The sequence below is a fragment of the Bos indicus genome, chromosome 6 (genome assembly GCF_029378745.1).
Source record: "Bos indicus isolate NIAB-ARS_2022 breed Sahiwal x Tharparkar chromosome 6, NIAB-ARS_B.indTharparkar_mat_pri_1.0, whole genome shotgun sequence".
NCBI classification, from domain to species: Eukaryota; Metazoa; Chordata; class Mammalia; order Artiodactyla; family Bovidae; genus Bos; species Bos indicus.
This window is the reverse complement of record NC_091765.1, coordinates 86,954,045-86,971,133: the sequence shown is the minus strand read 5'-3', so window position 1 is coordinate 86,971,133 and position 17,089 is coordinate 86,954,045. Positions and strand designations below refer to the sequence as shown.

The window sequence follows — 17,089 nt, the reverse complement described above, 5'->3', positions numbered from 1 at the left end:
GGGCATTTAACAGCAAGTCTACCACTAAGATTTGTGGGGTGTGGACCAAGAACACAAATGGATATTATATCACATGACTAAGTTATTATATTTTATATTAAGCTAATATATTTTATATATGTTTGATTCTCCTGCCTTGACAAATACACCTTCATAGTAGCCAGGAAGGCAGATTCAAATTTAGAATTTTTAAAAGACTCCTCAAGAGTCTACACACGAGGAGAGCCAGTCCTTGGCCCTCAGGAAACCTCCCTGATCTACCAAACCCCAGATCTATCCTGTACTTGAAAGGGTCTCACATGCAGGAGTGTGGACACCCTGACTGGCTTATAAAGGCAATGTCCACACACACTCATGAACAGCTGCAATATGGGTATTCCCTAGGTTTAGAGATATACATATAAGAGACATGACCTTCCCTTAAAACAATGGACCAACAGAAAAGATCCATGCAGATCCTGGAAATACACTTGGGACCACGTGGGCAGGGAATTCTGAATCTCACGTACCCAAGTATATAGCAGAAGGGACCTACGCAGGTATGTTCTTGGCCATGCGGATTTCTCACTCTGGGGGGAGGAGTAAGCTGGAGAAGGGCCAGGGTCAAACTTCTAAACTGTGAGGCCCAGGGCAGGGGCCACTCTCACTCAAAGAGGTGATCCTATATAACCAACGGACCCATCTTTAAAACCATCACAGTGTCCTCACATGTAATGAGGCTCAGATGTGGTAAATGCCACATACCAATTTCTTACTATTTGCTAGGAGTTGGGAGATACAGGGTACTTTAACATCATACAGCAAGGTAAAACTAAACTTTCTGGTGAGAGAAATCCTCTCCCAAACTACTGAAACCTCAAGTAATCATGTTCTGCATAAACCAAGGCACAGAGGCAGACATTTAGTATAACATTTTCTTTGTTTCTATTGGTATCTATAGATAGGACACCACAGTAAAATAATTGCTCAGAGCAATGGTTTTGGCAAGTTACTATCTCCTAAATTTCTTTTGTTTATATAGGTGAAATTAAGATACAAAACGTGTGCCCTCAGTGTGAGGAGTGTTAATAGAAGGAAAATAAACAAATTTTTCTTTGTGGAGATGAGTGTGATAAAGGCATTTATAAGTTTATATACAAAAACAGATTAAAAAAACAACAACAGAGCTCTAAGTCATGGACATCTCCTACCTACCACTTTCCTTCTCCAACCTCCACTGAAAAATATCTGCTCAGTTTATGCATTTCTCCCTTTTTCACTCCTACCTGTTGGTTCTCTAATTACTATAGCAGGGCAAGAATAACCTCATTTCTTTTAGTCTAAATCTCTAAAGCCAGATGTCTGAGAACTAAACAGTGAAGGAAGAGGAGGTCAACTTAAGGAGTTGGATCAAAGATTAATGGATGTCCGGAATATCAACGCTCTTTGGGACATTTCTCCCCCACTTTGGAATAATGGACAGTTATCAAATTCAGAACTTATTCAGAATATGGTTTTAAAAGGAGGGAAAAGATATGCTATTTAAAGTTCATTTCCATGCCAGATCTTCAAAAAAAGATCTAGAGTAGACAGGAAAAGGGAGTAGCAGGAGTGCTCAGAGACAAGTTCAACTCCATGTCCACCAGCCAAGTTCCCTATTCAGCTGCTCCATTACAGACAGACAGCTGAAGTAAGATCGCTCAGATTCACTGTAGACTTGCGATGGAATTCAGAAACTGAAGGCAAGTCTTTATCATCATGGCAAGTATTCAAGAGGATAAAGACTAAAGAAATAGAGCAAATTTTATTCTGACAGTATGGATGTAGTATTCACCTCATAACTCTGTAGATAACTGCTTTTACTGAGCAAAAAATATCTCTTACTCCAACTTGAAAGTGAAAGTGGCTCAGGAGTGTCTGACTCTTTGAGACCCGATGGACTAAACAGTTCATGGATTTCTCCATGCCAGAATACTGGAGTGGGTAGCCTTTCCCTTCTCCAGGAGATCTTCCCAACCCACGGGTCGAACCCAGGTCTCCCGCATCACAGGCGGATTCTTTACCAAATTCTGAGAATTTGAGAATTTACCAAATTCTTTACAAAATATTGAGCTATCAGGGAAATCCCTAATCAAACTTACCTGGACAAAAAAAATAAAGTGCTTGAAAGATGTATTGAGATGTGCTTCCTCTTGAAGCTGGATCACAGGGTCGAAATGCTGATGATAAATGTGAGCATAAACCCTAAAGAGGCGTTTGAGTATAGTTTTTGCCACAGACATGAAATTCTTCGGAAATGGGACACCTAGTAAAGAGATAAACAACTCCCTCTATTAACAAGAAGAGAACACAGCAGTATGAGTTTGTCAGCAAGTGACAACATAAATTACCAAAACAAGGCTGAAAATAAGAAATATTTTTATTACCACTTAATATACCCATTGTACATGTCAAATGTTCTCAATACATCATGAATGAAAACAAACTTCAATGCTTCTATGGAATAAGAATCTGTCTTCAGTATGGCCCCTTAGGCCTGTAATATAACACCAGTTTACCAAAAATACCACAAATAAATGTCTGAGATGGTAATGGTGCTAAAATGCACACTTAGTCCCTCAGATTTCTTATGCTGAACACAAATAATGTATTACCACGTTTAGTTTTGTCTGAAATGCTGGCAATACATTTTTATATTTTTTTCCTACGGAAGTTATCGCATTACTACACCAGGACTACATTTATCTTGAAATTAGCTGTAGTCTCTGCTCAATTAGAGAGACTGGCTTTCTGAATTAGAGCACTTTTATAGCATTAAACAAATATAAAACTAGAAAAATACAAAAATCCACATCCCTTGTTAAACTGGCTAAATGATCCAGACTGGCAAAATACAAGCCAAATACTTTTATGGTACTACTGGCTTCAATGTGATCATATTGCCTACTGCCCACTCAAAAATATTAAAAGTCACAACAAGGTCCTACTGTATGGCACAGTAGGGAACTCTGCTCAATGTTATCTGGCAGCCTGGATGGGAGGGGAGTTTTGGGGAGAAAGGATACATGTATATGTATGGCTGAGTCCCTTTGCAGCCTATCAGAAACTATCACAACATTGTTAAACGGCTATACTTCAATATAAAATTAAAAGTTTAAAAGAAAAAAGTTATAGGTCACAAGAAAACATAAGACAACATAAGACATTTGGGGGGACATAAGTGTCTCCCAAATGAAGGGACACTATACTAAATAGTATGTTACACTCTTCAAAAATGTCAATGCCATGAAAGACCAAAAAAGACTAAAAAACTGGAATAAGATCTGTAAATTAGACAATAATATTATACTGGTATTAATTTCCTGATTTTGAAAGTTACTTTGTGATTGTCTAAGAAAATACACATTGAAGCACATGGAGATAAAGGTCATCATATATGCAACTTACTCTCAAATCTTCAGGAAAAAGAAAGAATGTGGGGTCAGGAGGGAAGAAAAAGTAGGGAAGGAGCGAAGCAGGGAGGGAAGGAGGGAGAGAGAGGGAAGGCAAATAAGTTAAAATGCTGGCAACTAAAGAATCTGGAAGGATATATAAGGGTTCTTTGCATGATTCTTACAAATTTTCTACTAACAAAAGTCTGAAATTGGGTTAAAATAAAAAGTTTAAAAATATGGAAGATCAAAGATGAGGGCACTTATCCCATACCATACTATCTATATAAGGAATGCAGTTTTGAAAAATAGACCTTTCATTACAAAGGCTTTGAAGTAGTTAAAGCATTCAATGAATGTGTCATAACAGCAACTATTTACATTGCTGTCTCCTCCACCACATCCTTCTCCCCAAAAGTAAAAAAGCATAAAATACAGTCAAGACGTTGAAAAAGCAAATTCTAATTTTTTTTTAGAAAACACAGCTGTAAGCAGTTTGACACAGTAAAATCATATGAACTGTCTAAATGTAAATAATTTCTGCTTGAAAGTTTAGCCCTTTAAAAGGCCAGCGAATATAAAAAAAAGTAAAAGTCACTTAGGTGCTAACAGGTCAACTCATCAAATCTTCTTGTTTTCTTCTCACCTAGTTGATTTCACAGTCTGCCAGGTTCATGCTATGGGTCATGAATACAAATGCTCTGACAAAAATATAATGTAAGACTGGGTTTATGTCATATGAAAGTGAAAGAAAGTCAAAGTGGCTGTCGTGGCTGTCATGTCCGACTCTTTGCGACCCCATGGACTATACAGTCCATGGAATTCTACAGGCCAGAATCCTGGAGTGCGTAGCTGGTTCCTTCTCCAGGGGATATTCCCAACCCAGGGACTCCCAATGCAGGAACTCAGGTCTCCTGCATTGCAGGCAGATTCTTTATCAGCTGAGCCATGAAGGAAGTCCCTTATGTCATACAAACTCCCTTTCTAAATATGAAATGGATATGACTATAGCATATGTCTAACTGGCTGTCTACCCAATGTCCAGTCTCTTTTCTTCCCTTAAAACAGGCCAGATTTGTTACAATCCAAGATATACTGATCTTCTTATTGTTTAAAATTATAGGGAGGTTTACCTAATTAATGCATGATAAACTTGGTATGAAAAAAAACAAAGACACTTTTCAAGCATATAAGATTAGAAATATTAGAAATATTTTGAAGTGGCAATTAATCCAGCATGGTTCCTTGAATACACAGGCAATTCTATTCTAAGTCCTAGAGAAGTATGAAGGTAGATAAATCATGAGGGATCCCAGTTAACCAAAACCATTATACCAATTTTTGATGGAAATAATGTCTCATCATCCAACTGGTCCTGAACCCAAGTCATCAGGTAATCAATATACTTTGGTGCAGAGCACTTAATAGGCTTCTTTATGTTTGTTCCATCTGCCCAATGATATTCATATCTGTATTGGAAAGATAAAAAGCACACAGAATATCAATATAATCTATAAATAATGTCTGTATTTTTTGTATTACACATATGTTTATTTTGAATATATTCAGGATATATTTTAATCTCTTCCTCCAAATTAATTTTTTTTTGTATTTGGCATTTTAAAATTGCTATTAGACTATTTTGCATTTATCAGGATACAAACTAAGATTCCACCAAACTCATTTTTTGTGAACCTTCCTTCATATATAACTTTTATATTTTAGAATCACATACAGTATAAATTGCCATAGTAGAAACCCTAAGTTTATTTCTTACTTCTATGATGATCATCTTTAATCTTTATAATTGTTGTCTTTTTCCTCAAAAAACATTTCTCCTTACACAGTACGATTCTCTTTAATTTGGGGCGTTAAAATTTGGGTTAAGGATAGAGAATGAAACAGAAGTGCCAAAGTAAAATGAATGAAAAAGAGAATGATTCAATATTTGAGTATACTTGGTTCAGGAGCTACACAAGCCTTTGAGGAAGGCTGGGACTCCCAATAAAGATGCCTATAGTATTTGTGTATTAACCAGACACTATCCTTTGGTACAATAAACTTTTAATGTGCACCTACAATATGAGAAATGATGAGTCAAGGAATGCCTCTTGAACAAGGGACACTGAAATGAAAGATGTTTTCTCTATTTTCACAGAGAAAAGACTGGTAGAGAAGACAAACCTGTAAATGAGTATGTAAAAACAGTGCGACAGAATGCTCATGGAGCTAACTACACAAACACACACTCACAACCACAACCTGATTTTTAAGACAATAAGCATGCAGTTGAAACTCCAAAGAACAAAAATGTCTAAACTGAACTAGCATTTAGTTTAGTTTCTGAAAGGTTACCTCTGCCTCTCCCTTTGAACCAGCTGTGTTTTTCTAACCTTGCCCCAGAGTTTGGACTGACAGAACAACAGATGAGTAAGGCTAGAAAAGGAGCTGAAAGAAAATATAATGGAAAAATACTGCAGGGTATTTCAAACAATGAAAACCATCTTGAGACAGGATAAATAAGGATGCTTTCTGTTTAGTCATAGCTACTCACACTTGAACAGTAAATGTTAAATAGGATACACTCAAATAAATACTGTGACACCATGTCTTATTGCCAACCCTGAGAAACAGGGATGAAATGTCAAGTTAACTTTGAAGGTCTCCAATAGGCAATTTCCCAACACTTCCTGGCATCCTGTTTCACTATTTAATCACTGTCACAGTCAAGAGATTCTTCCTAATATAAAACAAAGTCTCAAGTGTGACTTAAGCTTGTTTGATTCTCTCTGGAGATAGAGAATATGAATGGTAGGACTTTAAACCATCATTACTTAGTCTTCCTGGAGAAGGAAATGGCAACCCACTCCAGTATTCTTGCCTGGGAAAGTCCACGAACAGAGAAGCCTGGTGAGTTACAGTCCATGGGGACAAAAAGAGTCAGACAAGACTGAGTGACTAAACAAGAGCAACAGCTTAGTCTTTGCTTAAAAACACAGGAATTTACCCACGTTTTCTCCCTTATGTTATGAACCCTTAATGTTTTTTGCATTTCTCTTATAATCATGTTTTTCATTCTGTTAATGATTTCCAGGTGTTCCATAATCATTTTTTTAAATCTGTATTTTATTTATTTATTTGGCTGCACGGAGTCTTAGTTGCAGTATACAGGATTTAGTTGTGGCATGTGGGATCTAGTGCTCTGACCAGGAATAGAACCTGCACCCCCTACATTGGGAGCTTGGAATCTTAGCCACTGGACCACCAGGGAAGTCCCCTATATTCATTTTTAAATGCGAAAGTCAAAAGTAAACACAGTAAACCAAAAATCATTTTCAACATCCTGAAGCTTTATTAAAAAAAAACTAATTTTCAATGCCCTAAGCATTCTGAAAAACAAAACTGTATATTGCTTATACTTTTAGGGTTTATAACTATGATCCCCTGAATCTTCTTCTTTTGTCATGTTTATACTTAAGATGGGGATTCCCTGATAGCTCAGTTGGTAAGAATCCGCCTGCAATGCAGGAGACCCCGGTTTAATTCCTGGGTCGGGAAGATCGGCTGGAGAAAGGATAGGCTATACACTCCAGTATTCTTGGGCTTCCCTTGTGGCTCAGTTGGTAAAGAATCTGCCTGCAATGTGGGAGACCTGGGTTTGATCCCTGGGTTGGGAAGATCCTCTGGATGAAGGAAAAGGCTACCCGCTCCAGTATTCTGGCCTGGAGAATTCCACGGACTGTATAGTCCATGGGGTCACAAAGAGTCGGACACAACTGAGCAACTTTCACTTTCACTATACTTAAGATGATTTCATCTTCTGACTCTATTTTGTCCCCAATGATTTTTTTATTTCACCTTTGACAGATACTTGTATGAAATTTATTTCTGTCATCATGGTATGAACTTTTAAACTGCAAATTCTCAAATATTCATTTCTTGGTTAACAACAATAATAAATAATAACAGAGAAACCACTTCCAAGAAAAAAACTGCAAAAAGTACTAACACAGGTGGAGTCTAAACAACAGAGTACCCAAAAACCAATGGGTCACTGAAGAGATCAAAGAAGAAATAAAAAAATACCTAGAGACAAATGAAAACAAAAACACAGTGATCCAAAATATATGGGCTGCAGCAAAAGCAGTTCTAAGAGGGAATTTTATAGTAATACAAGCCTACCTCAGGAAATAAGAAAAATCTCAAATAAACAATCTAAGCTTTAATTACCTGGGAAAATGGAACAAATAAAACCCAAAGTTAGTGGAAAGAAAGAAATCATGAGAAACAGAGCATAATTAAATGAGATAGAAACTAAGAAAAAAAAATAGAAAAGATCAATGAAACTGAGAGCTGGCTCTCTGAAAAAATAAACAAAATTGATAAACCCAAAGAAATAAAATCAGAAACGAAAGAAGTTAAAAACAATAGCACAGAAGTACAAATGACATTAAGAGATTACTACAAAAAATTACAGCCAATCAAATGGATAACTTAGAGGAAAGTGATAACTCCTAGAAACATACAATCTCCCAAAACTGAATCTGGAAAAAATAGGAACTATGAACAGATGGATTACCAGTAGTGAAACTGAATCAGTAATTTTAAAACACAAACAAACAAAAAAAAACCTCCCAACAAACAAAAGTGAAAGACCAAATAGCTTCACAGGTGAATTCTACCAAAGAACTCATATAACTCAAAATCAAAAAAAAGTAAACAACCCAATTAAAAGATGGACAGAAGACCTGAATAGACATTTTTACAAAGACATACAGATAGCCAACAGACACATTAAAAGATGCTCAATTTCATCAGTCATGAGGGAAATGCAACCTAAAACCATAATGAGATACTGTTTCACATCTGTTAAAATGGCTATTATCAAAAAGACAACAAATAATAAGTATTGGCAAGCATGTAACAAAAAGGAAATTTTTATGCACTGTTGATGGAACTGTGAATTGGTGCAGCCACTATGGAAAAATGTATAGAGGTGCTTCAGAATATCTTCAGAATATTAAAAATAGAACTGCCATAAGAGCCGGCAGTTTCATTTCTGGGTATTTATGCAAAGAAAACACAAACACTAATTTGAAAAGATATATGCAAACTATTTTTCATTGCAACATTATTTTCAATACCTAAAATATGAAAGTAACTTAAGTGTCTATCAACAGATGAATAAATAAAGAATATGCAGTATGTGTATATATGTATATTTATTTAAAGATACAAACCTCCAGTTATAAGTCAGTTCATAAGGAGTATGGTCAATGACACTAATAACTTTGTATGGGAACAGAAGACTACTAGACTTAACATGACGATCATTTCATAGTGTGTGTAAATGTCAAATCATTATGCATTACATCTGAAACTAACACTGTATATCAACAATTATTTTTATTTTTTAAAATGTAATGGAAGCATTTTTAATAATCTAGTTTGGATAGAGAAGCAGAAGCAAACAGAAAAAAGGCAGGATGGAGAACAATACAATAGGGAGGACCATAAAGCTTAGGTTAAGGAACTCTTGACTCAAGATACTAGTCATTGGTGAATCACTGAAGGAGATGGTAAATATAGAAATTGTAAGGTCAGAAATTTCCTTCTTATCTAAGAATTGTATGATATAGTAAAATTGAGAGCTGATCATAAATCGTATCTTACTTTGGGCCAGCTGACATCACCGGACAACTTTCTTCTGTACAAAAATCTGTGATTGTTCCATAAAGCATGTTGATCTGATTGAAGAAATCTACAGCTGCAAAGCAAATATCATTTATAGGTAAAATGTTAAATTTTAATTTTACTCAAAGAGAACCTTTTATTTCAGCAAAATATGAGCTCTATCCACATTCTTTCCTCAAAAAAGAACAGATAATAAGTATACAAGAAACAATACTTAACTCACTGAATTTAGGAGCTTCTGGTTAAGTGACTCCCTTAAGGGAATAAAAAGGCAAGCACACCATGTTGATATATGGCAGAAACCAACACAGTATTATAATTACCCTTCAATAAAAAATAAATAAATTTTAAACAAGGCAAGCACAGAGTGGGAAAAATTATTTGCAACATATAATCAATAAAAATCCTGTATTCAGAATATATAAAGAACTTCCATAGATCACTAAGAGTGAGAGTTTCTGAGTCTTTTGGCTATCTCTACGGAAAAGAATAAAACTCGACTTTTCACTTAGTTCAGTACAGTTCAGTCACTCAGTTGTGTCTGACTCTTTTTGTGACCCCGTGGACTGCAGCATGCCAGGTTTTCCTGTCCATCACCAACTCCTGGAGCTTGCTCAAACTCATGCCCATTGAGTCAGTGATGCCATCCAACCACCTCATCCTCTGTCACCCCCATCTCCTCCTGCCTTCAATCTTTTCCAGCATCAGGGTCTTTTCTAATGAGTCAGTTCTTCCCATCAGGTGGCCAAAGTATTGGTGCTTTAGCTTCAGCATCAGTCCTTCCAATGAATATTCAGGACTGATTTCCTTTAGGATAGACTAGTTTGATCTCCTTGCAGTCCAAGGGACTCTCAAGAGTCTTCTCCAACACCACAGTTCAAAAGCATCAGTTCTTCAGTGCTCAGCTTTCTTGATGGTCCAACTCTCACATGCACGACTACTGGAAAAACCATAGCTTTGACTAGACGGACCTCTGTCACAAAGTAATGTCTCCACTTTTTAATATACTGTCTAGCTTGGTCATAACTTTTCTTCCAAGAAGCAAATGTCTTTTCATTTCATAGCTGCAGTCACCATCTGCAGTGATTCTGGAGCCCAGAAAATAAAATCTCTCACTGTTTCCATTGTTTCCCCATCTATTTTCCATGAAGTGATGGGACCACATGCCATGACCCTAGTTTTCTGAATGTTGAGTTTTAAGCCAGCTTGTCCATTCTCCTCTTTCACTTTCATCAAGAGGGTCTTTAGTTCGAACCTCTTTGCTTTCTGCCATAAGGGTGGTATCATCTGCGTATCTGAGGTTATTGATATTTCTCCTGGCAATCTTGATTCTAGCTTGTGCTTCATCCAGTCTGGCATTTCAAATGATGTACTCTGCATATAAGTTAAATAAGCAGGGTGACAATTCACAGCCTTGATGTACTCCTTTCCCAATTTGGAACCAGTCCATTGTTCCATGTCCAGTTCAAACCATTGCTTCTTGACCTACATACAGATTTCTCAGAAGGCAGGTAAGGTGGTCCAGTATTTCCATCTCTTTAAGAATATTAAAAAAAAAAGAGAGAGAGAGAGAATTTTCCACAGTTTGCTGTGATCCACATAGTCAAAGGTTTTAGTGCAGTCAGTGAAGCAGATGTTTTTCTGGAATTCTCTTGCTTCTTCTATGATCCAAGAGACTGAGATTGGATTGAAAACTGACCTTTTCCAGTCCTGTGGCCATTGCTGAGTTTTGCAAATTTGCTGTCATATTGAGTGTAGCACCTTAAAAGCATTATCTCTTAGGATTTGAAATCGTTCAGCTGGAATTCCATCACTTCCACTAGCTTTGTTCATTGTGATGCTATCTAAGGCCCATTTGACTTCACACTCCAGGATGTCTGGCTCTAGGTGAGTGATCACACCATCATGGTTATCTGGGTCATCAAGATCTTTTTTGCATAGTTCTTCTGTGTATTCTTGCCACCTCTTCTTAACATGCTTCTGTTAGGTCCAGACCGATTCTGTCCTTTATTGTGCCCATCTTCGCATGAAATGTTCCCTTGGTATCTCTAATTTTTTGAAGAGATCTCTAGTCTTTCCCATTCTATTGTTTTCCTCTATTTATTTGCATTGATCACTTAGGAAGGCTTTCTTATCTCTCTTAGGAGTCTTTGGAACTCTGCATTAGGATGGATATATCTTTCTTTTTCTCCTTTGCCTTTCGCTCCTCTTCTTTTCTCAATTATTTGTAAGGCTCCTCAGACAACCATTTTGCCTTTTTGCATTTCTTTTTCTTGGGGATGGTTTTGATCACCACCTCCTGTACAATATCAGGAATCTCCATCCATAGTTCTTCAGGCACTCTATCAGATCTATGCCCTTGAATCTATTTGTCACTTCCACTGTATATTTGTAAGGAATCTGATTTAAGGTCATACCTGAATGGTCTAGTGGTTTTCCCTACTTTCTTCAATTTAAGTCTGAATTTGGCAATAAGGAGTTCATGATCTGAGCCACAGTCAGCTCCTGGTCTTGTTTTTGCTGATTGTATAGAGCTTCTCCATCTTTGGCTACAAAGAATATAATGAATCTGATTTCAGTATTGGCCATCTGGTGATGTCCATGTGTAGAGTAGTCTCTTGTGTTGTTGGAAGAGGGTGTTTGTTATGACCAGTGTGTTTTCTTGGCCAAACTCTCTGTTAGCCTTTGCCCTGCTTTGTTTTGTATTCCAAGGCCAAACTTTCCTGTTACTCCATATATGTCCTGACTTCCTACTTTTGCATTCCAATCCCCTATAATGAAAAGGATATCTTTTTTGGGTGTTAGTTCTAGAAGGTCATGTAGGTCTTCATAGAACTGTTCAACTTCAGCTTCCTCAGCATTATTGGTTGGGGCATAGACTTGGATTACTGTGATATTGAATGGTTTGCCTTGGAAACGAACAGAGATCATTCTGTCGTTTATGAGATTGCACCCAAGTACTTATTGTGGTTTTTATTTGTATTTCTCGGATAATCAGTGACGCTGAGCATCTTTTCATGTGCTTATTAGCCATCTGTATGTTTTCTTTGGGAAAATGTCTATTTAGTTCTTTGGCCCATTTTTAATTGAGTTGTCCTCCATGTGAACAAAGGGTAACCTGTGGCTTTGAATCCCAACTCTATACTTACCAGTTGTTACTTAACCTCCCTGGATCTCAGTTTCCTACCTCTAAAATTTGGTTTATTGCAGAGTGCTAAAAAAAAAAAATACTTGTCTATCATAAAGGAGACATTTAGTCATTGTTAGTTTTCTTCCACAAAGACATGGCCTCAATCCATCTGCTTTTTCCAAAACTCTGAATTTTCTATCTTCTTTAAGCTATCACTCTTTATAGCAGTAGAATGTTCAAAAACAGCCTCTGGTTTCTGGCTATGAGATTAGTTATTGAATTTGTAAAATGTCCCATCTTCTATGATTTATCTTCATCTGGCAAGTAAAATTGAAGCCAAAAGGCCATTAAGATATCAATCTTATCAACAAATTCCCTTCAGCCTTTTATGTACCCAATATGATTACTTAATCACTGTCAGTGAATGGAAATTATCTGTTTAGTCTCAAATCCTCTTCACTTTATCAAGTGTCATTTGGAAAGATTACTATATATACATATAAGAAAAAACTGTAATCCACTATTTCAGTCAATTGCTATATTTTAAAAGCAGAATTCCATGTTCTATGGGGATGTTCTAACACGTCAGTTCAAAGTAATTTTCTTCCAGCTATAACTGCAAAATGTCTGTGAAATTTTAGAAGTTCCTGAAGTTCTAGACATTTCAATAGTACAGACAGTTCTGGTTATGGAGGCAGAATACAGACAGATAACAATGATCTGCTTTTATACTTAAAAGAAACTCATGTAGGACAGAAGCTCGATGTTACACTGCTGTGTTAGTCTCTGCTCTAAAAATGAAGTGATTCCAGCTATATATATACAAATATCCCCTCCCTCTTGGATGTCCATCCCACTCCCCCATCCCAACATCTAGGGTCAATCACAGATCATCAAGCTGAGCTCCCTGTGCTATACCACAAGTTCCCATTAGCAACCTACTTCCTCGGTTTTTCAAATTAGAAAATGAGCTCTCAAATAAATGGTACAAGAAAAGGCACAAAAAAGTATCAAAAAAAAAGAATATGCACATATGTTGGAAATTTATTCTGAACATTGTCCTTAAAGTATCACAGAACTATCTAATAAGTTAGATGAGTCTCAACAATAAAGCAAACAAATTACTTTTATCTCCTCAGTAAATAAACTCTCTGGGGTCAGGAGGATAACTGTAGTATAATAAATACTGCTCTTAAGGAACTGCTGTCACAGTGAGGTTTTAAGACATCTCAGTAAAATCCTTTAGGTTCCTAAAAGTTATCAGTGGGTGGCAGCTCAATTTATAAATCCCATGATATGTTTCAAACCACAATAAAATACCATCAAATATTATAATAAAAATATGGTTCTGCTTTTCCTTAATCAAAGCCTAGACATTTAGTATATATTTTCAATTAAATTTAATTTAATTTTTACTAGAGTCATATAAATTTCCTCCAATTATAAAACTTTATTAATTTCCTCACCGAGGCTGATGAACCTTGAATACTAAAAGTACCACTTTTATTTCCCCACTTTCTCTGCTTAAATCCCAGGAATATATTTACTTTTTACTTATATTTTTTTCTTCCTAGAGGTTAAGAATATATCATAAATATATTTCACTAATTTCATAAGATCACTACTGAATTAAAAAAAAAACATAATTAAGGCAAATAACTGAGTATGCTACTGAAAGAGGTAATTTGGCATAGTGGTCAAAGCAGTCTCTGAAATTTTATAACTATATTTGAGCCCAGCCTCTACCACTACTAGCTATATAACCTAGCCTAATTACGACAATTTTCTGTCTCAGATTTCTTATAATATACTCAGATAATAATAATACCTACATCATGAGGTTGTAAAGATAAAGTAATACATGTAGAAGAAAATAAAAACAATAATTTGAAAAGATACATGCACACCAATGTCAAAGCAGCATATGGAAGTTAATAGCCAAGATACAGAAGCAACCTAACACATCCATCAACTGATAAATGGATAACGGTGTGTGTGTGTATTTATATATATACATATATATATATCTCCCTTGCATACATACACACATACAATGGTACATTACTGAGCATAAAAAAGAATGAAATTTATCATTTACAACAACATGGATGGACCTGGAAGGTATTTTGCTTAGTGGAGTTAAGTCAAACACAGAAAAACAAATTCTATATGATATCACTTAAATGTAGGATCTAAAAAATAAAATGAATGAATATAACAAAACAGAAACAGACTCACAGATATAGAGAACAAACTATTGGTTATCAGTAGGGAGAGAAAAAGGAAGAAGAGCCAGATAGAGACAGGGGATTAAGAGGTACAAACCAGCAAGTATCAAATTAGTAAGCTACAAGGGTATATTGTACAGCGCAGGGAAATAAAGCCATTATACTGCAATAACTTTAGATGCAGTATAATCTATAAAAATACTGAATCACTATATTATACATGTGAAAACAATATATTATAAATCAATTAAACTTAATAAAATAAATTAAAAATAATTCATGTAGAAAGAATAGCAGAGTGCCAGACACAGAATGTGCTATAGACATCAATTGCTGTATTATTATTTTTTTCAAGAAGACGGTAAATCTATGCTTTGTATTATATGATAACAGGAGATAATTTCATCTAATTCCATATTCAGAAATAAAGTATCATAAAGGTTAAAGTGGACTGAGGTACCATTATATTGTGGTATTAGGTTGCTAACTAAATGCTAGAAAACACAGTACCCAACACTCACCTATAATGAGTCTACTAACCTAATTGAGAGTCCATTGAGAAATAGAAAGGCTACTTACTGTTCACTGCAACCCACTCATTTAGATCTTCGCCCTCAGGAAGCATGACAGCCATCCGGAGGTTGCCACTGCCAAGAGTGGCCTCTGCATGCTTTAAGAGCTCATACTGGTGAGAACCCTCTGGAATGTTCTTCTTTGGTTTAAACGTTTTAGATGAGCGACTCCCACTATGAATAGAAAAGAAAAAAAAAGCGTTTAAGGCTTGACCTTCCACAGAGTCTACCATACTATACTACTGGATAAAGTAACATAGAAGTGATCCTAAAAGTCCACCAATATATAGCTTGAAATTGTACTGGCTACATTAAATCTTGGAAATATCATTGCTGTAACTACTGTTTGTAGGAGTAGTTTGTAACTACTCCCACAAACCTTCTCTATATTCTCTGCTGCTAAGTCACTTCAGTCGTGTCCGACTCTGTGTGACCCCATAGACATCAGCCCTACTAGAACTATGAAGGAGAAAAAAGAATTTTTAGCTATAACCCAGCTAACAAATCCAACAATAAATTAATGATTCAGGATTATAGGTTGTAATACATAAAAATAAAAAGGAGTCTGTGATAATCTTTAGTCATTGTATTCTTTTTTACCCTTATTCTAAGGCTCTCATTCTAAGATAAATAATTTCCTTTGTACAAGAAGCACTGTAGCCCACCAGGCTCCTCTGTCCATGGGGATTCTCCAGGCAAGAATACTGGAATGGGTTGCCATGTCCCGCCTCTAGAGTATCTTCCCAGCCCAGGCTCAACTCTTAACACTGACCCCTCTCCGTGCCAGGGGTGTGGTATGTGTATGTCTGTCTGTCTGTCTCCCTGTCAGGTGTGGGTGTGTGTGTGCACATGTGCACGTGCTAAATCACTTCAGTCTCTACTCAATAGCCAAGAATCTCTTTACAAACACCAATCAGGCGACGTTACTCCTCTGCTTAAAACCACACTCAGTGGCTTCCCAGTGCACTTCAAAGTAAACCCCAAAGTCAAATATTAAACACAGTAAGGCTCTGGACCCACATTAGAGTATGGAAACTCTTCTTCAGTTTAATCAGATAATGTATTAAAAGTCAAATTCTCTCCCACCATCTCTGAAGTACGAAAACATAGAAAAGATTATCATGCCTCTGCATGATATTGAGGCTTATTTCATTTTCCTCCTCCTCCTTCTCCCTTTTCAAAATTCAGTGTGAAAAATAAACTTGACCAATAAATTTTTTGACAAAAGACATTTTTACTAATTTTTGTATGATTAAGTACAAAAATAGCTCTCCTAACACCAGTCTGGTGTATGTATTCAGACCAAGTGTTAAGCACTCTCCCTTTAAATTAGCCCACTGATCAGACTGGTGCCGCAAGTGATGATGTAACAAAGCTGCTCTGAAAAGGGCTGGCAGAGAACATGAGAACAACAAGCACATCAGCTGTGCCTACACCCAGGAGGGTCCCCACAAATATCTATTTACTGAACCACTGTCCCTTCAAATGTTAGGCTTCTAAATGTTTTTTTGATTGATGACCCATTCAGAATTGGTCTGCCACAAAACTAAACACATTCTCCTCAAAGACCTTACACTTGGGTAAAAAGAAAAAAAAAAAAAAAAAAAAAATCTGAGTTTGGTTTTATGAAGGTCAGTTCTGACACTAATCAGCTATGTTATTTAAGGCAAATTACCCAACTTCCTTGAGCCTATTTTTTCTTTAATAGTGAAAGCCTAACAATAATAAAACATTACCATTACCTGTATCATGCAAGAGCTGCAAAATGAGAAAATAATAAATGAGAAAAAAAGCTCTTAAAACTGTAAAATGCTGTGCAAATGTTAGTATCCTTCCTCTTCCTGAACCAGAATGACTCACAGTAAAAAATGAAATAGTCCAATGTCCAAAGCTGGACTCAACCCCTACTCCCACTCTAATTTCCTAAGACTGGATGGGGAAATTTTTACTTTGGAAACAAATGCTCTTACACATTAAGTTACAAATAGAATTTTTTAAAAAAAATTGTTTTGGTTTGGTTTTTTTGGTGCTTTTCCTATATCAGGTTCAAGTGAT

At 36.2% G+C, this 17,089-nt stretch overlaps 1 protein-coding gene across 2 annotated transcripts in view; it reads right to left on the bottom strand.

Annotated features, from left to right (window-relative positions):
* MOB1B (MOB kinase activator 1B) overlaps positions 1 to 17,089 on the bottom strand; it is a 93,349-nt gene that overhangs the window by 6,712 nt on the left and 69,548 nt on the right. For both annotated transcript variants that reach the window (XM_070790926.1, XM_019962891.2), the window contains exons 2-5: positions 15,042 to 15,208; positions 9,084 to 9,177; positions 4,746 to 4,879; positions 2,121 to 2,284 (exon numbers count right to left, since the gene is read on the bottom strand). In XM_070790926.1, coding sequence (XP_070647027.1) covers positions 2,121 to 2,284; positions 4,746 to 4,879; positions 9,084 to 9,177; positions 15,042 to 15,096 — 447 coding nt within the window. In that variant the 5' untranslated portion in view covers positions 15,097 to 15,208. The remainder of the gene's footprint in view (positions 1 to 2,120; positions 2,285 to 4,745; positions 4,880 to 9,083; positions 9,178 to 15,041; positions 15,209 to 17,089) is intronic.